Raw genomic sequence first — 16,949 nt, 5'->3', positions numbered from 1 at the left:
TTGTAATTGCGCGTTCTAAGACACCCTGACCTAGCTTCAAAGAGGAGGGCACTGCCTCTTCAGTTAGCATAAAACGTTTCCTTCCTGATCGTAGATAGATAGATAGATACCTGAGGCCTTGCCCTTTGTAACGGGTGGGCACCACTAGGTTGGGCACCCGGCCAAAAAAAACAAAAAAAACAAGAAGATGGAAGCACACCAGGAGAGAAATAAAGATAAAACGCACAAAAAATGGAAAAAGAAGAAAAAAAGAAAAAAAACACGCAAAGGCTAAAGTCAGGAGGTGGATGGTGGGGGGGGGGGGGGGGGGTTCGCTCGTCGACCTCGTTCACTTCCGCCTCTGCGGCTTCGCGCTTTTAAACACAGTGCTCCACCAAAGAGTTAGTCGACGCTTGGTTCGCAGCACCCCCTCGCTCTTGACCTTGGAGCTGTCTCCTTCGTCGTCCACTGCAGGACCGTGAAACCCGAGCGCCTGTGGGAATGTGGTGCCCTCTGTCGGCATTGGATGGAGTCTCTGGCACGACATCACCAGGTGCTCGATGGTTTCCTCCGCGTCGCCACACGCTCGGCATATTGCTGCCTGTGATTCTGGTGTTGCGTCGAAGTGACGGCGGTACACCAGTGTTCGCAGCGCTCCGGCACGGGCCTCAAACAGCAATGCGCTACCCAGGCCGTTGTCAAAAAACTTTTCAGGTCCGATGCTGTTTTTGCACTCGCGGTACACTGCCAGTGTCGGTTTTTCCGCGAGCGCCTGCAGCCATTGGCGATTCTCTTTTTCCTGGACCCGTCTCCTTGCCTCCTGTTTCCATGCCGTTGCCGATTCGGCACTTATGGGTGTCTGGAAAAGTCCATACTTGCCTTCTATCTTGTGGAGGCGCTTCACCCATGTAGTGCGTAGGCATGTCGCAGCGAGGTATTCAAAGACCCGCCTTGCCCATCGGTTGTGGCTCATGAACTGCAGTCGACCGCGGTACTCCAGCTTGCTGCATGCCTCCCTTGCCTCAAAACTAGACCATCCCAGGTCGCCTTGAATGGCTGCATTGGCCACCCGTCCATGACATCCGACTGCAGTGCGGCCGACCTCTGTTTGTCTGCGCTCTAACCAATTTCTGGTGGCTGATGGGAGGCAGACCACCGCGTTGGCGAATGTGAGTCCTGGCACGTGCGCGAGCTTCCAGAGGTCGCGGACCATGGTGTACTGGTGGCACCCCCACAGGCACCGACGTCGGAGGATGCATTGCGCTCGAAGTGCAGATTGACGGACCTTAGCCTCGTGCAGTCTGAACATGTCAGTCTCAGCACACAAATTTATGCCCAGGTATTTATACGATCTGTCGACTGTCAGGGTCTCTTCATTCAACGTCAGCGATAGCTGATCATTCGCCTCGCCTGCCAGCTGAACAACCCTGCATTTTCGCTGGTTGAACTTGAGGCCAAGGCTTCGCAGCTCCGCGGCACAAATGTCTAGCATTTTTTGCACATCCTCTGTGTTTTCTCCCATGATTACCAAATCATCAGCAAAGGCAAGACCCGGCAGTCGGCTGGAGTTGTCAATTCCTGTGGTGCTGTACTTAAGGCCGAATCCCAGGTTTGCCTGCAGGAGTGCCTTTTCCAGTCCGGCCACATACAGGAGGTAGAGGAGGGGAGACAATGGACATCCCTGCCGAAGCCCCCTGTGTACGTAGACCCGTTCCGAATGCACATTGCCAAAAACGGCTGTGACTACGTTTTCCCTGTACAACCTCTTTATCGTCTCGAGAAGTGGTGGTGCCATTCCCAGAGTACCAAGGCGATGGAAGAGAGTTTCGTGCGGGACGTTATCATAGGCCTTTTCGACGTCCAGAAAGCAGCAGATGAGTCTCCTGCCTTCCTTCCTGGCAATTTCTGTACAGCTGGTGAGTACGAAGAGGTTGTCTTCTAGCCGTCTGCCCGGACGAAACCCATTCTGCAGCTCCGTTAGGACGTGCGCTGATTCTGCCCATCCGCTGATCCACGCTTTCAAGACTTGCATGAAAACTCGGTACACCACGCTAGTGACCGTGAGTGCCCGGTAGTCGCCGATGTGGGCCGCATTACCGCCGGGCTTCAGCAGGAGCACCACCCTGCCATTGCGCCAGTCCTCGGGTATGTCTCCGCCGTTAATAATGGTGGTAAACAACTCGGCCAGCTGTTCTCTCGAGTTTGGACCGAGTAGTTTTAGTAGGCGAGCTGGTATTCCATCGGGTCCCGTGGCTGTGCAAGCGCTGATGCGGCCCAGTGCCCGGTTCATGCCTGGCAGTGTGACCTCCCATGCGATATCTGGTTGGTCCTGGGATGGAGCTGAGGGCGATGACCCTTCAAGCTTGTCCTCAGGCATGCAGGCTGGTGGCCCATAGAGGCCTGACAAGTAGTCCGTGACGTGTTGTTGCAGGTCGGTGATGAGCTGTCCCGTGGCACTATCGACCATTTCTGTTGGCCCCACCCTTTCCCTGTCCAGGGAGCTGACATACCGCCAGAATCGTGGAGCTAGGGTGCCTCGATGCGCGCCCGCTCTCCGCTGAGGGTGGAGCCACTCTTTGAAGGGGTCGCCGCCGCCAAAACCGGTTCTCGGGAGGCGCCGCTGCCATTTTCTTGCATTCCGCTCCCGCGTCCCGTCGACTGCCCACGCTAGACACGGAAAGCGGCATTCTTCACAGTCTTTTTGCAGAATGCCTGGGTGCTGCGTTCCCCAGTGCACTAACAGCGCTAAAAATGGCTGGAGAATGTTTTCGTTTCCTAGAGACAAAAAACGACGTCTTCTATGGACTGTGAAAGTGAAGCGGGACAAGTGGCAGCCGACGAACTACTCTTGCATATGCAGCGTAAGTACCCGACTTCTCAGCAGTGCTAAATTTATTTCGAGGCTCGTGTCAGCTTGTCTTTGAGTCTGTTTCTGATGACCATATTTACGATTTCGTGTTCCTGTCGGAGGCGTCATGTCATGCTTTTGCAGGTTTCTGATATTTGATCGCTGCAAACGGTCGTAGTCTCTTAGAGCTTGGGGGGCGATATGGAACCTCTGGCGCATTTACGTTTCCGTTCATTTCACGTGGCAATAAGGCTCAGCCTTCTAAAATTATTACGATCTTTGTCAGCCACGAATCTTGAGCAGCAGTGCATCACGCTTACTTCACAAAAAGCCCTCGCTGCCCGCTTAATTTTGGCAGGCGCATACCTGTATAGCAGTATGAAAAGGGAATCCCGGAGTGCAGAATAGCATGGGACGCGTTTTAGGCTTGTGTTTGTCCACATTGCATCAAATTCAGATCTTTTATACTTTTGTTCAGTGCGAAAATTGTTATTCATGACATTTATTCTAGCTTATATGTCATGGAAGTAGCGCATGGAAATAAAAAAAAAACGGAGTAGTGTGAAGTACATCTCTATTTTGTAAATGTGTGCGGATGTGAGCCCATATGCGTGCCGGCGTGCGTTTGTTTGATTTTCTTGATTTATCGTAATTTAATCTTATTTTTCGGGGAATAAGGCATTTATATTAGCAAAAAAAATTTTTCATGCAGGCTCACTTTGAAGAATCATGTTTTGAGCAAAACCGGGCAGATGGATGGAAAAAGCTGAAACCTAATGCTGTACCAACGGTTTTCTCATTCAGAGGTAGGTATTTCCCGTTTGATTCGCTGCCTGATTCTGTATAAGTGCATACATTCGTTACTAAAAAAAGTGGTGGCATTTGAGCCGCTTGCCCGGTATGGGTCACTTATTTCGCCTTTAACAGGTTATGTGTGCATGCATGCATGTCTTCTCGCACGCTCATCAAGAAGCCTCCCACTTATTCAATTCTACTGTCGATCGGCTCACGCAGCAGCCTTCATCTCAAACGCCCACTTAACCCATTCTTACTTGAAAAGGCAGAATCGGTCGCCTTCTCTAATTAATACAAATGGAATTAACCAAGACGGCATTGTAATTAATACAGGGAGCGGGGAACAAGTGAAGTACTTATGTGCACCTTTTGGCCCCTACCCTTAGAATTTTTTGTGCAAAACTAAAGACTGAAAAATAAAATGCCGAGACGCTGGTCATGCCTTGTTTTCGCTTTGCTCTTTATCTTGATTTTCCATATCCCGTGATTCCCGCATTTTTCCTTTACATAGTGCTCAGTTTGATCATTGGTTTGTACATCCTCCTGCTTCCAGTTGCTCCAAGGAACCGAAAGCCACCTAGAGACAGAACGCAGCTTGTGCCCATATCCGCCAATGAAGAGGTGAACAACCCCGCTGAAGGACTTCACATCGCATCAGAGGCAGATTTGCTCCCCGATTCAACCGAAATGGTGTCCCGAGATACGTCATCGGTCAATCTCCAAGTCGACAGCTTAGATGTAGAATCTTCGAACGTCGGAAGTCCAAGCTCGACAGATGAAACACCTACAGCTAGTGGGACACAAACGGATTGTGCTGAGTTGAGAAAGCAGTTGGTAGACATGGAAAGGAAATACGCCACGCTTCAAGAACATCACACAATTGCTAACAAGACAATCCAAAAGCTCAAAAAGCAAGTTCAAAAGCATGAAAGCATGGCTGATAATTTCGCAAAAAATACACGGTTCTTGAATGCAGACCAAATTTCCGCTATTTCTAAAAATAGCACTCAGGGTCACACGTGGTCTGCGGAGACGGTTAAGCAAGGGTTGCAAATTAAGTTTGCTTGCGGAACGACAGGATATGAGACATTGAGGAAGTTGGGTTACCCTCTTCCGTCCAGCAGGACGTTGGCACGGAGGATCCAGGGACTGAGGTTCCTTCCAGGCATTCTTCAAGAAGTTTTTGATGTCATGAAGTGCAAGACTGACACAATGGAAAACGTGGAAAAAGACTGTGTGCTGTTTCTAGACGAGATGGAAATTGCTACAGCATTTGAACTGGATCGAGGTGAAGACGTTCTCCTTGGAAGTATAACACTTCCTTCGAAGCCAGAGGAGCCCGCCAATCACGCTTTGGTGTTCATGCTGGGAGGAATCAATCAGCGGTGGAAGCAGGTCATCGGCTATGAATTCACTGGCCAACACGTGGAAGGTGCCGTGCTTAAAGACTATGTACTCGACATCATTCGGCGCTGTGGCCAGATTTCCCTCAGAGTCCGTGCTGTCACATGTGACATGGGATCAGCAAATCGAGCGATGTGGCGAGAATTAGGATTTTCAAGCCACAGAAATTCTACCACAGTGTGCTCAATACCGCATCCATGCTTGGACGGGGAAGAGCTTTTTTTCACTGCTGATGCAGCACATGTGTTGAAGAACCTACGAGGGCAACTTTTAAGCTCGAAAGTGTTTGCACTGAGCGATGCCACCGTGCTCGACAACAACCTCCCGTCACCAAACGTGAAACTGGAGCACGTCCAGGCAGTGGTGGACTACGACGCAGAGAGGGAACTTAAAGTAGCCCCTGCCCTATCGGAAGTTCATGTCAGCTCCGGCCACTTTACAAAAATGAAGGTAGGAGTAGCTCTTCAATTCTTCAGAGAGGCGGCACCGGCTATCCGATTTTTGGTGAAAGAAGGGCTGCTTGACCCATCTGCCGAAACGACAGCATGGTTCTTCGATCTGGTGTCAAAGTGGTATGCCCTGATGTCATCACGCCATCCCACTTTAGCTTTAAGCCACCGAAATATGGAGAAATATTACGCTGCTCTGAAAACCTTGCGCCTTGCAGCAGAAACTATACAAGGGATGAATATGGGCGCCACCTCTCAGTGGAAACCATCCCAAGCTGGGCTGCTTATTTCCACGACAGTTGTCCTTCGCCTCCAAGAAGTTTTTCTGGGCAATGAACGCTACGAGTTTTTCTTAACAAGCAGGCTACTTCAAGACTGCCTCGAAAATCTTTTTTCAGTAGTACGCCTAAGGAAGCCAGTGCCGACGGCATATGATTTAAAATGTGCTCTGAGGCTTGTTAGTGTGAGCCAATTTCTACACACGCCACGAACAACAAGCTATGAGCTTGATGATCGAGAGTACCTCGTCGATCTCCTTTCTCAAGCAAAGAAGCAGCACTCAGAAAATTTGCCTGAAGAAATAGATGACTCTGAGATTTTGTTCATCGAAGAACTGACGTCAACGGAATGTTCCATTTTGTACTACCTGGGAGGGTTCATCCTGAAAAGCGTCTTAAAGTCTGTGTCTTGCTCCCAGTGCAAAGATGCTCTCATCGGAACAGCTTGTAATGAATATGCCTCTTTGACAATTCTGAAGGAGTATGTGAGGGATGGAGGAAACTTGATTTATCCTAGCAGTGAAGTGATGCGCACTCTCAAGAACTACGAGGAGTACTTCACAGGCGCTGCCGCGTGGTGCACTAACAAAATACACACGATGAAGTCCCCGCTGAAATCGCTCACTGAATACTTTGCAAAGATAGACCGACCATGCCTGAACACATGTGCAGATCACAAGGAAGCAATAGGAAAAATGCTGATAGCCGCCTACACAAGACTGCGGCTACGTATACATCTACGTCAGTACCCAGCCACACGTGCTGGTGGTCACGGAAGTAAAACTTGTGCTGGTGTTTCTCTTCCTTGAAGACGCTGTAATAAGTGTGAACTTTTCGTGTGCATGCACATAAGCGTGAGAAAAATTAAAGCGTAAGACACACAAGTTGCATTACGCTTGCATTGAATCGTCTTTTGTAATCATTTTGTAGATATTGTACTTGTGCATTAAGGCATTAAATGATTGTTCTTGCGTGCGCCTAGGTTTTTATGTTTTGACTGCAAAATGTTTTTGCCACCATTGCATAATAGTGTAAGTTAACGTAAGTATGTCATGCGTTCGTACTTGAATATGCAGCTGTTCACTTGGCGCACTTCACCCTCTTTCCGCTATATCCACAAGTAAGCGCAATGATAGCAACTCCGTGGCGCCGGTATTCCAACGACGACGATCAGCTGCCCGCCGTGATCACCTATAGCAAAACAAAGAAAGATATCCGCTATACTTTCGCTAATCGTCTCGAAATAGCGAATGCATCACCGAATCTTTACTCTTACTTTTCATCTAAACTATAAAATGAATGATTTTCAAAACTAAAGTCAAATTCAAGCTTCCAATGCAAGCGGGGCCACCTCTATCTAGGCGCGCCACGCAGCAAACGAGCGTCTCGCGACCAGCGGAAGCAAGAAAATGGCGGTCGCGCTAGCAGACGACGCGGTTGTCCTCACCCTAAGCGGACAGCGGGCGCGCATCGAGGCACCCTACGTGGAGCAGTATTGCGGCGCCATCTGTCGAATAAAGCGGGAAACGTTCCGCATTCCCTCCTCGCCCCCTCCGTTTTGATCGTGAAGCCGATCTCTCCGAGCCGTTTGCACTGGTGAGAGCACGGAGGAATTTGTCCTCCCTCCATGGGTGAGAATGACCATAAGTTCCGCTCTTACAGCACTTACAATACAACCCTTTATCTCGAGAATTTAAGCAGCAGAACGTAGAGTCGTGATGTAAACAAAGCTACCTCCTTGAAACATGGGATAACCCCAACCATGAGTGTGAGAGACGCCGCAGTGGAGAGCTCCGGGTTATTTTGACTACCTTTCCCCTACGGTTCTTTAACCTGAACTGGCATCGCACTGCACACAGGCAGTTTTGCATTTCGCCTCCATCGCAATGCCGCTACCGAGATTCGATCCCGCGTCCTTGAACTCAGCAGCCGGAGGCTGTTGCCACCAAGCCACCGCGGCAGGTCCCTTGAGACAAGACACCGTGTGTACTGTAAGTGCTGCTTTAGCAGACTGCCGTTACACATCATGTTCGCTCACTTAGATTCGTGCCCTCTAAATCTAAGGTAGCAGCGACGGCCAGGTACTGACACCATAGTACAGTATATCATTAGTGCTGACCAAGGCTTTAGGCGCGAAGCGTCAAACAGCCTACGAAGAGGTTTGCAAGTGCTGCGACTTGAGGATTGAATGATGGGGCACTCGTGTTTCGGAATAATCTGAGGTAGTCGTAGTTAGCAAGTGACACTGGTAGCATCGATGCGATCGTTAAAAAAGCACCGTCCATAGCCACCGTAGCTTCGAAGACAGGTTAGTCGAGCTCCGTAACTGGCGATGGTTTGAGAATTCCAGCACGCTAGTACGAGTTCTTTATGCGGTGCCTAAATGCTGACATTATATATATATATATATATATATATATATATATATATATATATATATATATATATATATATATATATATATATATATATATATATAGTTATATATATACTCAGGAGGTGAACTGCAAATCATGATCAACGAAACGAGTTAGACAGGCAGAGCAGATCGATGGGTCTAAAAATTAACATGCAGAAAACCAAGGTAATGTCCAACAGCCTAGCAAGGGAACAACAGTTCACAATTGGCAGCGAGAGCCTAGAAGCTGTGACGGAATACGTCTACTTAGGGCAGGTAGTGACAGCTGATCCGGATCACGAGAGGGAGATAACTAGAAGGATAAGAATGGGGTGGAGCGCATATGGCAAATTCTCGCAGATCATGAGTGGCAGTTTACCAATTTCCCTCAAGAGGAAAGTGTACAACAGCATAATCTTACCGGTACTCAACTACGGGGCAGAAACGTGGAGGCTAACGAAAAGAGTTCAGCTTAAGTTAAGGACAACGCAGCGAGCCATGGAAAGAAAAATGATAGGTGTAACGTTAAGAGATCGGAAGCGGGCAGAGTGGGTGAGGGAACAAACACGGGTTAATGACATCGTAGTCGAAATCAAGAGAAAGAAATGGGCTTTGGCAGGGCATGTAATGCGAAGGCAAGATAACCGCTGGTCCTTAAGGGTAACGGAGTGGATTCGAAGAGAAAGTAAGCGCAGCAGGGGGCGGCAGAAGGTTAGGTAGGCGGATGAGATTAAGAAGTTTGCAGGCAAAGGGTGGATGCAGCTGGCAAAGGATAGGGTTAATTGGAGAGACATGGGAGAGGCCTTTGCCCTGCAGTGGGTGTAGTAAGGCTGATGATGATGATGATGATGATGATGATGATGATGATGATGATGATGATGAATGAAGAAAGGAAGAAGAGGTGCCGTAGTGGAGGGCTCCGGAATAATTTCGACCACCTGGGGATCTTTAACGTACTGACCTAACAACGTCAGTAAATCACTACAATACATTTACATCAGAGGGGCGAATCACGCGGAAGTGAACAGGGCTGCACTTATTTTTTTTACTCAAATGTGGACGCCCTGCCAGATTTATGACTTCGAAGCACGCTATCTTTTTTTTTTTTGGCGTACTCGATCACATATACCCTTTTTATATGGGCACTATAATCTAAATCGTGTTAACGTCACCTTTGCACTCATCGCAGCTTTGGCAGTGCTGCAAGGAACAACTGAGATGGAGCGGGGCGGCTGGCGGGGAGATACGACATGCGTGGAGGAAGGGAAATAGCCGCTACCCGAGGAACAGCAGTCGAGAGCGCGCGAAAAGAAGAGCCTACGAGGTTAGGCTACGAAATGGACAGGGCCGCTCATCGAGTCGCTCTCGTTAGAGAAAGTTCCTTAGTTTTCCCGGAAACGGGCCATTCATTTCTTCGTTTGCTTCGTCGTCATCGCCGTCTCACACAGGAGAATGCAGTTTGTGCTTTGCATAACAAGCTCCTTGGGCGTGCAAGGAGTGCATGTAGTGTACTTCGGCTTGGTAATATGGTAAAGTGGCGATGGGGGAGAACGCCTAGCCTCCTTTTTTTCGCTTCTTTTTGAATGTCCGTGACGTTAATATTTTTTATGTCATTGTGGTTTGAGCGCTTTAGTGCCCATGGAGAAGTTTCACTGGCATTAATATATAGTTATCAGAGGTTCACGGCCTTGTATTTTCCATACTCGTGTTTGTATCTTGAACATGCAGGCTTACTTTATCGTACTTGAGTGGTGAACGCCGTAAGTATGCAAATCGGCTGTTATATATTGTACATCTAATATCTGACTTTAGAAACGAGTCATTGGCGTATCCGGACATTTTTATTTTTTTTAATATTGGGTAGTTCACTGAAGCCCATCAGTAATTTTTATAACTTTTTTTAACTTCTACTAGGGGCTTGTGAACAGGAAATTTTCGAATAGCGAATTAACTATCATCCTATTCGATTCGCTGAACGAATCAAATAGGGCGTGTTCAAATCATTCGAAACGAATCGAATATGTTCTCAAGTTTTCTAATAGTTGATCGAACAACTGACACGAAGTTCGGATAAGGTAAGTTGCAGTTTTCTTCGACGGCTGTTTCAAAAACAAGGCCCACTCCGAAGCCACCCACCATGCATGCTGCCGCGATCAGACTGCGCGGGATGGAGGGTATGTTCAGCCCCGCGACGCGGTCCTTTCGTGTGGCAGCGTTCATAACGCTCATACACGCTCATACTTGGGCCTCTGTGTGGAAGGGCCGGTGTGGAAGGGCTCAGGCATATGCAGCAAACTTTGCCTTGATGCTCGATATCTCGGAGTCCCTGGCAGTCGCCCCTCTCATCTACTGAGAAATGGCGCTAGTTGATTCGCTGGCGTCATCAGCAGCAAAAGGTAATTTTCCTATACGCATGACACGGCGGTCATAAAGTTAATAATAGTATATTTTATTGCACATAATAAGTACAGGAAACAAGCAACGGGCCTTTCAAAGCCTCTAGTGGCCTGAGAAACTTGGCCCGATAAAGTTGGCAGACGGGCGTGCCAATATCAGCTCAAAATATGAACATAACACAAAATATCAAAACAATATAAAATAAAATCAATAATGAGCAAGTTCTAACATTTTAGGAAAATTAACATCAACAAGAAATGAAAGTAAACAAAAAAAACTGAAAATTGGTTTTTGAGGACAGGAAATGAGGCAGTAACTGTCACATATCTCGGTGGACACCTGAACCGGGCCGTAAGGAAAGGGATAAAGGAAGCAGTAAAAGAAGAAAGAGGTGCCTTGGTGGGGGCCGCCGCGGTCGGGTTCGAACCCGGGTACTGGATCCGGATCCGCAGACGAGCGCCTTAACCACTGAGCCGCCGCGGTGGGCACCTTTTTTTTTTTTTTGACAAACCCAAATTCGGTTGCGTGCTTAGTATAGTTCAAATTGCGACATTCTCGGTTTAGGTTTAGGTTTATGGGGGTTTAACGTCCCAAAGCGACTCAGGCTATGAGAGACGCCGTGGTGAAGGACTCCGGAAATTTCGACCATCTGGGGTTCTTTAACGTGCACTGACATCGCACAGTACACGGGCCTCTAGAATTTCGCCTCCATCGAAATTCGACCGCCGCGGCCGGGATCAAACCCGCGACTTTCGGGCCAGCAGCCGAGCGCCGTAACCACTCAGCCACCGCGGCGGCTTCATTCTCGGTTTAAAGTCGTCTCACAAGAAGAACCAAAGCCAATTCAATTGCGACTCAGCGCTGCGTACATGATAATTAATATTTGCCATACATCCCAGTGAAAAGAACCACATTAAGTGAACAAATAATGATTTTTAACGCATTTTTTTTATGTTGCGGAAACCACTTCGTCTGGCAAAGCATTAAAAATTCAGGGAACATAATCACAGCGTCTGGCTTCTCCATATCTTGTTGAGGGGCGCCGCACCTCGAAACGAACGGTATTACGCAGGCTTCGGGAAGCTGTATGACATATTTTCAAATTGCTATTCCAGAAGTTCCGTATACCATCAGTCTGCACAAAGAGTGTCCGAAAGCATGGAAGCCTGTGAAAATATTATCGGGAGTAGGAAAAGTAGCTCTATATGCAACATTTCTTAGTGTGTTTCTTAGTAAACAGTCGCCCCGATTTTGCAACCTTGCTGAGCAAAAAGCAAAAATAGTAATCCCGTTTCGGAGAATGCTGTACACCAGAGCAATAGTTTTTTTTTTTTTTTAATGTGGAATGGAACGATGGATTTTATATGAAAAAACAACCACGCTGCGCTTCGAAGCTTATCACAGACGTGCGATAGCAGGCTGTTTCAATGCACATCACCGCCGAAGAAGACTTCCAAGTACTTCACCGAGTTCTCATAGGTGACCGGTACTCACCTAGAGGGAAAACAGTTGCGAACATGTAGAAAAATCGGCGCATCTATCGTTGTTAGCTTTAATGGGGATCTGAAGCACGCGAGTATAGTTTTTACCTGGTTAACCTCCAAACAGTTATTAGTGAACCAAGTCATTGTTTTGTGTATGCTATCCTGCAGATTAGTAATGGGCATGTTGTAAGATGAGTGCTCTGAAAGCAAAAAAGTGTCGCCGTCGTCGGCGTATTGAAATATTAGGCCTTTGTAAGTTGCTTGAGATAAGTCATTAACAAGCAAATTGAGCAGAAGAGACGATAATATGGAGCCCTGAGGAACTACGTCCTTACAGAAGTTTATTTATTTATTTTTATTTATTTAGTACATACTGTTGGCCTAACTTTGAGGCCGTAACAGGATCGGGTTTACATACATATGAAAAAGTGCGAAAGAAAAAAAAAAGAAAAAGAGAAACAGCAGAGAAGGAACTTTTTCATTTTACACAAAGGTACACGTAAACGCACATGGTGACACTGTTGTTAATAATTTTCAAGATGGTTTGTTAGCTTCGATACAAATGCTTCAGGGGACATCTGGTTCACAATTTCTGGAGGCAACATATTACACTCATGAATCACATGTGGGAAAAATGAAAATTTGAATGTATCACTACGGTATCTGTATTCGGATAGGTGTTTTTCATGTTTTGTTCTTGTGACACGTGTGTTAGGCTCAAACAGATATCTAGTCTTATCAAGTATCTAGTCTTACCACTTATATTTGTCATCCCGTCCAAGACAACAGCTTGTGATCGACCGGAAAGATGGTTCTTGCTATAACCAATTATTACAGGGACATCAGAGCGAGCCTGCCTCCTCCGCACGTTTCGCTCAGCCGTGAACAGGCTATCACGTGGAGGCGGCTGCAAACGCGATCGCAGCCAAACCCATGGACGTATTCCAATACCTTTAATAATAATTAATAATTGTTTTGGGGGGAAAGGAAATGGCGCAGTATCTGCCTCATATATCGTTTGACACTTGAACCACGTCGTAAGGGAAGGGATAAAGGAGGGGGTGAAAGAAGAAAGGAAGAAAGGGGTGCCGTAGTGGAGGTCTCCGGAATAATTTCGACCAGCGGGGGATCTTTAACGTGCACTGACATCGCACAGCACACGGGCGCCTTAGCGTTTTTCCTCCATAAAAACGCAGCCGCCGCGGTCGGGTTCGAACCAGGGAACTCCGGATCAATAGTCGAGCGCCCTAACCACTGAGCCACCGCGGCGGGTTCCAATACCTTTCCTGATTTGGTAAATCCGTACTGTCAGCTGTGCGGGACTGCACGGAGGATCCGCCTCCGGCAGATCTAGTCACATCTCCCTCACTTGAAAATGGTAAGCTGTTCTCGCCAGCCCGGACCCGGACGTTCAGTCCCGGGCCACGGCAAGAACGCAGGGGGTCGCCGACAAACTTAAACTGCCGGCCACCTGGAGCGGCTGAAGCAACGCAAAAAGATCACCATCTTCTTCCTGAATATAAAGTTCTCTCTCTCTCTCTTGAGGACATCGTAAAATGGGCCTCTTAAACCTATGGGGCATAGTTTTCCTAATGAAATATCGTGATGAACTGTTTCAAAACCTTTGGAAAGGTCTAAAAATAAAGCAACACTAAACAAATTTCGACCGAAAGCTGAAAAAAGTTCATCGGAGAACTCTTCGAGAAGAGCTACCGTACCACGACCAGGGACAAAACCAAGCTGACGGGTTGACAAAATGGAAAATTTTTCAACAAAGGATGACATGGATCTCAGAAGAAATTTTTCATTAATTTTGAGAAATCATAGGCAAGATAGAGATAGGTCGATAGTTTTTCACGTCGTCTTTTTATGCTGCTTTAAATAGCGGTTTAAAAATAGCAGCTTTAAGTACATCCGGAAAAAGCGCAGTGTACAGAAAACCATTCAACATGTCCACCGAGATGTGAGACAATTATTGAGCCATTTCGCTATTTCCTTCCCTCAAGAACCATTTTTTTTTAATGAAAATCAGAACATCAGACAATGCCTCGAAGTTCCTTGGGAGCAAATTTTGCTGACAAGCCGTCAATTCCAGGAGGTCTATTTCGCTTGACGCTAAAGATTATTTCATGAATTATCTTGTTTTGTTATTCTAGCTAAAAAGGCGGACGCCTACTTTGATTCTGTCAACGTGAAGTTGGTATGTCTGACTCGAATATACTTTATCTGAGGCCAGTGCGAAAAAACGATTAGATCTATCTGTGACTTGGATGTAATCTCAGTGAATGAAAGAAAGCGAGAAGGCATATGCAGGACTTTTGTCACGAAGATTGTTTATCTGTGACCATGTTTTTGCGACACGCTTTGACGACAGGCGAAATTTTTGAAAAAGTACATGTGCTTGGAAGATCTTATCAATGCGACCACCCTATTTCTCGCGTATTTGTGCCCCAGACGTAAGGTTTGATTTTTTGGTGCATGTTTACACCATCTCCAGAGTATACGTGTTTGTATGAAATGGCACGCATTAAACCAGTTATATTCCCGTCCGCGGTAAACCAGTTATATTCCCGTCTACGTTTTTTTTTTTTATTACGACGCGTTTAGCACTATCCTGAAACATTTTATTTGGTCGCAGAGGGTACTATAGACCTTCTCCAGTGAATTATAGACTTTCTAGCCGCCGCGGTGGCTGAGTGGTTATGGCGCTCGGCTGCTGGCCCGAAAGTCGCGGGTTCGATCCCGGCCGCGGCGGTCGAATTTCGATGGTCGAATTCTAGAGGCCCGTGTGCTGTGCGATGTCAGTACGCGTTAAAGAACCCCAGATGGTCGAAATTCCCGGAGCCCTTCCCTACGGCGTCTCTCATAGCCTGAGTCGCTTTGGGACGTTAAACCCCCTTAAACCAACCAATTATAGACTTTCTCCGGTGACCCGCTAACCAGTCAACCCTTATAGCCATCCCTCGACACATCCATACACCTCTCGTTGTGAAACCCTTTCCTCGAAACGTCCATCCCCAATATCATATCCCTCGCCGCGTAGCTCGCGCTAATGCGCTCCATAAGTATTATGAACAAGCCCACGATGCCGTTTGGGTAGACGCCGCATGTACAGCGCATGTAGAGGTAGCAGTTGCCTACAATCTGACCCTTAAAAGAACGTCTTGCTGGGCAAGTTGGTACATCTTTGGATTACAGGCGCGACAACAGACAGACCACAAGGTAGATAAACGGGACGGAGCGCCACTCACAACTGATTTATTCAGAGGCACGACAAACATATATATACCAGCTGACACGCAAGGAATACTATCATGTTCCAATCTGATATGACAGCGAACGCGTGAAAAAATCGTTCTCTGCCCTATACAACGATATGGACGTGTCGCTGACACACATGCTTCTTTTCTTAGCAATAAAGAATGCTTCGATTAATTCCCTGGCTTTTGTGTCTTTACTTCTTGATAAAATTCGCACACCAGAAAAACATGGCTCACAAGAGCGTGACGGGCAAGACCTTATATGCTTAGGCAAATTTGGCCCTTCCTTATTTTGCTCCACATTTCTTTCATGTTCCCTGATTCGCTCATTAACGCAGCGTGTGTGTCAGCGACACACACAGCATGTGTGTCAGCGACACGTCCATATCGTTGTATAGGGCAGAGAACGATTTTTTCACGCGTTCGCTGTCATATCAGATTGGAACATGATAGTATTCCTTGCGTGTCAGCTGGTATATATATGTTTGTCGTGCCTCTGAATAAATCAGTTGTGAGTGGCGCTCCGTCCCGTTTATCTACCTTGTGGTCTGTCTGTTGTCGCGCCTGTAATCCAAAAAAAAAAAATCTGACCCTACCTCACCCCCCAACTCACCGTCTTCCCTCGGGCTCTACGCCTGAGGAGGCAGAGGAAACCGCCATCGCCCTAGCCCTTGCACATTCGGACGCCCAATACATCTTCAGCGACTCCAAAACGGCTGTGTCCAACTTTGCCAGGGGCAGGATTCACGCCCCTGCCTGGCAATTGTAGAACACCCCTACCCAAAATTTACCGCTCAGGGTGGAGCTTCAGTGGGTGCCGGCTCACTCTGGGAACCCTGGAAACGAGGCTGGCGATATATTAATAATAATAATAATAATAATAATAATAATAATAATTGGTTTTTTGGGGAAAGGAAATGGCGCAGTATCTGTCTCATATATCGTTGGACACCTGAACCGCGCCGTAAGGGAAGGGATAAAGGAGGGAGTGAAAGAAGAAAGGAAGAATAGGTGCCGTATGGAGGGCTCCGGAATAATTTCGACCACCTGGGGATCTTTAACGTGCACTGACATCGCACAGCACACGGGCGCCTCAGCGTTTTTCCTCCATAAAAACGCAGCCGCCGCGGTCGGGTTCGAACCCGGGAACTCCGGATCAGTAGTCGAGCGCCCTAACCACTGAGCCACCGCGGCGGGTCTCGATATATTAGCCCGAGGTTTGATTTTCCGGACTCATGACAGTCTCGATCCAGGATTCTCGAGGGAGCGGGCGCACACCTTTGCGGAGCTCACGCAATTACCCCGTTTGGACCGTCTGACTTACCCTCCTCCCCACAGCTCTCTTACGCACTCCCAACAGATCCTCTTCAGACTCCTCCAGACCCGCTCTCTGTCATCCCCTCAGCTTTTATCCCACTATTGCGGCACATCCCCTGCATGCTCCCTATGCTGTGACCCCCACGCCTCACTCTCCCATGTCCTTTTCGGCTGCCCTGCTGACCCTCCCCCGCGGGCACAGCACGCCATCTAGAGCTGGGAGGACTGGGAGGTCCTGCTCATGTCTGCAGACCCGACATCGCAGCTTGCTGCGGTGACTCGGAATGCCGACGTCATGTCCCGGCATGACCTACTTGATGCAGTGAGGGACCGCGCAGTG

The 16,949-nt window shown here is 47.7% G+C and overlaps 1 protein-coding gene across 1 annotated transcript; it reads right to left on the bottom strand.

Annotated features, from left to right (window-relative positions):
- Positions 1 to 318: 318 nt before the first annotated feature.
- LOC144093899 (uncharacterized) lies at positions 319 to 2,401 on the bottom strand. Its single transcript, XM_077627652.1, has one exon. It carries the CDS (start codon positions 2,354 to 2,356, stop codon positions 329 to 331), a length of 2,028 nt encoding a protein of 675 aa, XP_077483778.1. The 5' UTR covers positions 2,357 to 2,401; the 3' UTR covers positions 319 to 328.
- Positions 2,402 to 16,949: the final 14,548 nt, after the last annotated feature.

The sequence above is a fragment of the Amblyomma americanum genome, chromosome 1 (genome assembly GCF_052857255.1).
Source record: "Amblyomma americanum isolate KBUSLIRL-KWMA chromosome 1, ASM5285725v1, whole genome shotgun sequence".
Taxonomy (NCBI): domain Eukaryota; kingdom Metazoa; phylum Arthropoda; class Arachnida; order Ixodida; family Ixodidae; genus Amblyomma; species Amblyomma americanum.
This window is presented reverse-complemented; position numbering and strand designations above follow the sequence as displayed.